The sequence below is a fragment of the Drosophila eugracilis genome, unplaced genomic scaffold (assembly GCF_018153835.1).
Source record: "Drosophila eugracilis isolate 14026-0451.02 unplaced genomic scaffold, ASM1815383v1 contig_1765, whole genome shotgun sequence".
Taxonomy (NCBI): domain Eukaryota; kingdom Metazoa; phylum Arthropoda; class Insecta; order Diptera; family Drosophilidae; genus Drosophila; species Drosophila eugracilis.
Window position 1 is genome coordinate 237,266 of NW_024572605.1, and position 4,557 is coordinate 241,822.

The 4,557-nt window shown below is 46.3% G+C and overlaps 1 protein-coding gene across 1 annotated transcript; it reads right to left on the bottom strand.

The window, feature by feature from the left end:
• Positions 1 to 3,392: 3,392 nt before the first annotated feature.
• LOC108107239 (suppressor protein SRP40) lies at positions 3,393 to 4,334 on the bottom strand. The gene is made up of 3 exons (XM_017214657.2): positions 4,196 to 4,334; positions 3,831 to 4,140; positions 3,393 to 3,778 (listed from the first exon to the last, which is right to left on the bottom strand). Exons 1-3 carry the CDS (start codon positions 4,306 to 4,308, stop codon positions 3,464 to 3,466), a joined length of 738 nt encoding a protein of 245 aa, XP_017070146.2. The 5' UTR covers positions 4,309 to 4,334; the 3' UTR covers positions 3,393 to 3,463.
• Between the last annotated feature and the right edge of the window lie 223 nt (positions 4,335 to 4,557).

Consider the following 4,557-nt stretch of genomic DNA (forward strand, 5'->3'; position numbering starts at 1 on the left):
GCAGTGGGCTCTCCCTCTCCTTGCCCCCTGCCACCTTCCTTCCAGCAAGAGCTGATCGTCAAAGTCAACCGCTTTAGCTGGGGGTTAAGTAGCTTGCTGTCTACTTAACCATAATCGAAGTATGGCACAGCGAATAGGCGATCAAACGGCGATTTCGATCTTCCTGCTTGCCGATCGCTAGTTTTATCACAACATTTTTCAGAGAAGATGGATAAGTGTGGTCAAGTGCAGGCTGGTCGGAGCGGCTTGGCCGTTTCCACTCGCTGGCCACGCTGGTAGCCAAGGTGCGAGATCTGCAAATAATGTGGCCAACTCCACCGCAGCTGCATCTGGGCCCGATGGAGACCGATGGCTGGAGGCTGCGAGGCCAAAGTAGAGGCCATGTGTGCTGCCTCGCTGGCATCGATCGTTAACTCCATTCGCCTCCTCCACGCCCTGTTGTGTACAGCTCTATTAACCCCTGCCGCTGATTTGGTGATAACGATCGTAATCGCACCGGTACTCTGGGTGCAACACATGTTGCACTTTCCACGACTCTCGTTCACCTCGCTGCGCGCTATATTATTTTCCCCAATTTAGAAAATCGTTTTCTCCCTCAAATCAGTATGATTCAATATTCGCTTTATCGTATGCTCTCCTTGTTAACTTTCGGAGGCTGCAGTTGGGCTACGAAGTCTAGTCGGGGCATACAAGTGTTTGCCCCATGTGGCAACGATTAGAAGTAGCCATTTCTTTGGCTCGTTTTCCGAAATATATAAGGGAACGTTTTATTCCCCGGCCTTTAGTTGGCTGCAGTTAATTGGTGCTTCTGTGGCAACAAAATTGTTACGTTTTATATACGCAGACCTCGCAGTAACTATAATCAGACAGATACACAGAATTGTTTATTAAATCCATACTCATAAATATGCATGGGGCACAAAGGTAAAAATACAAGCCCGGGGTCTTCTAATTACGACAAGGAAAGGGGTTCAGGCCCTTGAAATGAAATCAAACACAGGGCTGTGCTTACTCATTCGCCGAAATAAATACTCTTCGATTTCATTCAGTCGGCTAACGGAGAAATTAAGTGGCATAAATATGCATGAGAAACCCTAGGAAGCCCTAAACGGGAGTATGTATTTGTGTTCTATACTAAGTGAAAAGTTCTCCTTTTCGGCAGTTACCCCAAGGGAGAAAGTTGCAGCTGAAGGCGGCTGCATAGTTGCCGTGTCTAACCAAATTCGAAATGAATTTAATGAGAGGCGCAGCATAAACGGAAAAAGGCTTACGATTCACAGAGAGAACACTCTACTGTCTGGCTTCATTGGATAGCGTTTTCAGGAATATGGCTTTGCGGTTCATTGATTAAAATCAAACTGTTTATTTGGGGTAGAAAAGCGCCCCTGCCCTTATAGATATAGGGGCCCAGGATCAAGGAGTCTTCCAGTATTTGTTAATCATGTGTTTCTGCGCTCCGCTGGTTTGTCATTCTCATTAAAGCATAAACAGGAGTACCCATTGGCCTCCACCTCAAAATGGTAGCGTATGTCGGGACTTCTGTTCGGCAGTCGTTCATCAATCGCCATGTATCATTCGTTCGTTCTCTCGTCCCTAGGCCTCAGTTCCTGTGGGCTGAGTGGAAAAATGATTTTAATTTTAGATTAGTTAATGCAAAAACAAAAAAAAGTCCTTGCCTCCTCCCATCACACACATCGCCGCTGTATTGACAGGCATGTCAATATGGCCCAATATTGGGCTTGCATGGCTCTGGTTACTTAATTTAAAAGACACCCGACGATTATTGGTTTGAAATTGCTTAGAACACGCGAATACGTTTTGCAGTTTTTCTGCGGATGTTTTGTGTATTTACACGGTTGAGTAAATAGGTAGGCGTTGATCCAGAAAATACGGTTTTTTATCGCATAATGTCAGGCGGATTGCCGATTGCGGATTGTCCTTCCACCAAATTATTTTGGCATGGTCTCGTACCTTTCACGCATGGGGCATATTAGTCATTCACAAAGCCAAGCGAACAACCACTTAGCAGCACTCGGATGTCATGTGTCTGTTCCCAACAAGACCTCCAGTAGAATGCAATGTTGTAGCCTGGAACAGAAGTCCATTAATCTCTTACCCCAGAGCTCATAGCGGAGAGTTCCTATGCTCAGTCACATGCAATTTGGAGCTACTTGTTGCCGAGTCGGTGCGAGGGGCCTCACCTTTCTTGATGCGATTTGCCCAGCGTTTAGGCTGCCAACCCGGCATCGCATATTAATACACTTCTGCCGCAAGTACGCGCTTTTCTTTCAAGGCTTGTTCGGTTTCACATCTCTTATCCGAGCCATTTGTGCCGCGGTAGTTCTCGGTAGCTGTCTGAGGTGCAGAGGTATCCGTTGCCATTCTCACGTGTACACGAAAATCTTTTTTGTGCGCAACAAGTTTCTGAACAAAATTCTCGCCTGATAAATGATATTGCAAACAGCTCTTGACTCGATATGCATAGAGTCGAGGCGGTTGGTCATTAATAATTGCTGGCCACCAAAGACCCGCTGCATTGTTATTCCCCTTTTGTTAGGGCCAATCTAAGGCTCTCTTCAGACTGCTTCCTTGAAACAGGCAGCTTATGAGTGTCATTGATGGCATATCACAGCTTCAGTTGTTATCACAGCCCATATATGGTATCCAAGAACCTCGGCCCAGACCCAGATAAGCGATCTGGAGAACAAGCCAAAAGCTTCCACAAGTTGCCACTTGGAGAGGGCTGATGATGGATTATTGGTACGTGTTGTGAGGCGGGTTTCAAGGATGTAGAATAGGACAGGCACCAGCAGAAGCACACGAGACTCATTAATCCTGGTGGCAAACGGGTGGCCGGGACCTTGGCTGAGCTGCCTTGCCACGACTCATTTGTGCTAAAAACTTTGCAGCTTGATAAATGGCGGGGCATACAAGCACACATTCTCGCTTCTCTTGCCGCATTGTTTGGGGCCAAGTACCAAGTAAAATAAAGCCAGGAGCTATAAAAGGGCTTGCTGGTGGGTTCCGCCTTCTCCTTTTTCGATAGATAAACACTTAACACGGTTTTGCCAGTAATTTAAATACTCCCCCTATCTGCCGACCATATATTTGCCAGCCATTCAATCATATTTGTGTGGCATCAACCTGGAGAGCACTCCAGCCAAGCTTTTTCACAGCCCTTTAGCGATTTGATATGCAAATACTTGGCACAGGTTTTCTTCATTTTTCTCATTTGATGCGTTTGTTCCTTGCACAGCCATGTCTGTTTGACAGACTGCTACCGTCACGTCATGCCAAATTTATTGTTGGTTTGTTTTGTGCGATTGTCACGTTTTTGGTCTGATTACTTAATGCGATAGATGGAAAGTTAAAGCAGTTTCCCCGCTCAGGAATAGGTTTTAAAGTTTACAATGTATTTCCTCATATAAAATATACATTAAGGAATTGGAAGAGGTGCTAGTGGTCAGTCTGTGTCGCTATCACTGAGGGGGCTATCCCTACGGCTTCTGTAATCACTGGATCTGTTGTCATCCGAATCGGTGTCACATGATAAGTCCGTTAAAGACGGAGATGTGCTTCCGGAATTTTGACCTGAACTTGGTGCTGAGTCTTGGTCTTCCTCATCCGAAGACGCGTCACTCCCGTCTTTTCCTAAATCCTCGTCTTCAGACTCACTCGTCTCGGTCTCATCACAGTCTTCATTAGAAGATGCTGATTTAATAGGCGGCTCTGTCGGTGTACAACTCAAACTGCCTTTACTTTCATTCGATCTGCATCCCTGCTTTTGGAAAATGTATCACGAATGTTTCTGAGGGAGATTGCATACTGACCAAGAGGAATCTTCGGGTCTGAGCATCATGCAGCTCCCTCATCAGTGCGTTCCTCTCCATGGAGTGGTACTCACGTTGAAGATGGCACTCGGACTGCAGCTCTCGGTTCTCCTTGCGCAAGTGGAACATTTCGGTCAAGATTTGATGCTGTTTCTCAACAATGGTGGTAACCAGCTGCTCCAGATTCTCAATGGTTACCTCGTACTCTCGCAACTTCTTCGTAAGGATCCAATTCTCTGCCCGGCAGTCGGACAGATCTGAGGCCGACACTCCTGTCTTGAGAGCAGTGGACTCCAACGATTCGTCGGCACTATAAATTGAAGAACAGAGCGAGTCTACGATGTGATAACCCAAAGATCACTTACTCAGCTGTTGGGTTTTGGGATGAGGAAATGTCATCAGAGGTAGGCAGAGGAACCGTCACTAGATCTCTGTTTGTGTCCTCGCCGGGCGCATAGAATTGGCAGATACAGGACATTTTTCGATTCGTTTCGGTATTTTTGGCTCTGTCAGAATCGACCTCATATGATAGTCTATTCAGAGGTAGCTACTTGGTAGCCTTAGGGAACTCCTAAATTGCCATATTACTCCACTCTCCTCCCTGCTTGCGATGAGCTATGCCAGAGAAGTCCAGACTGAGTTTCCTCCCGCCCTAAATGCTGATACCACTCCAAAGTACACTATTAAATTAAAACTGCCTGGACAGATAAGGGAGTCAAGACGACCC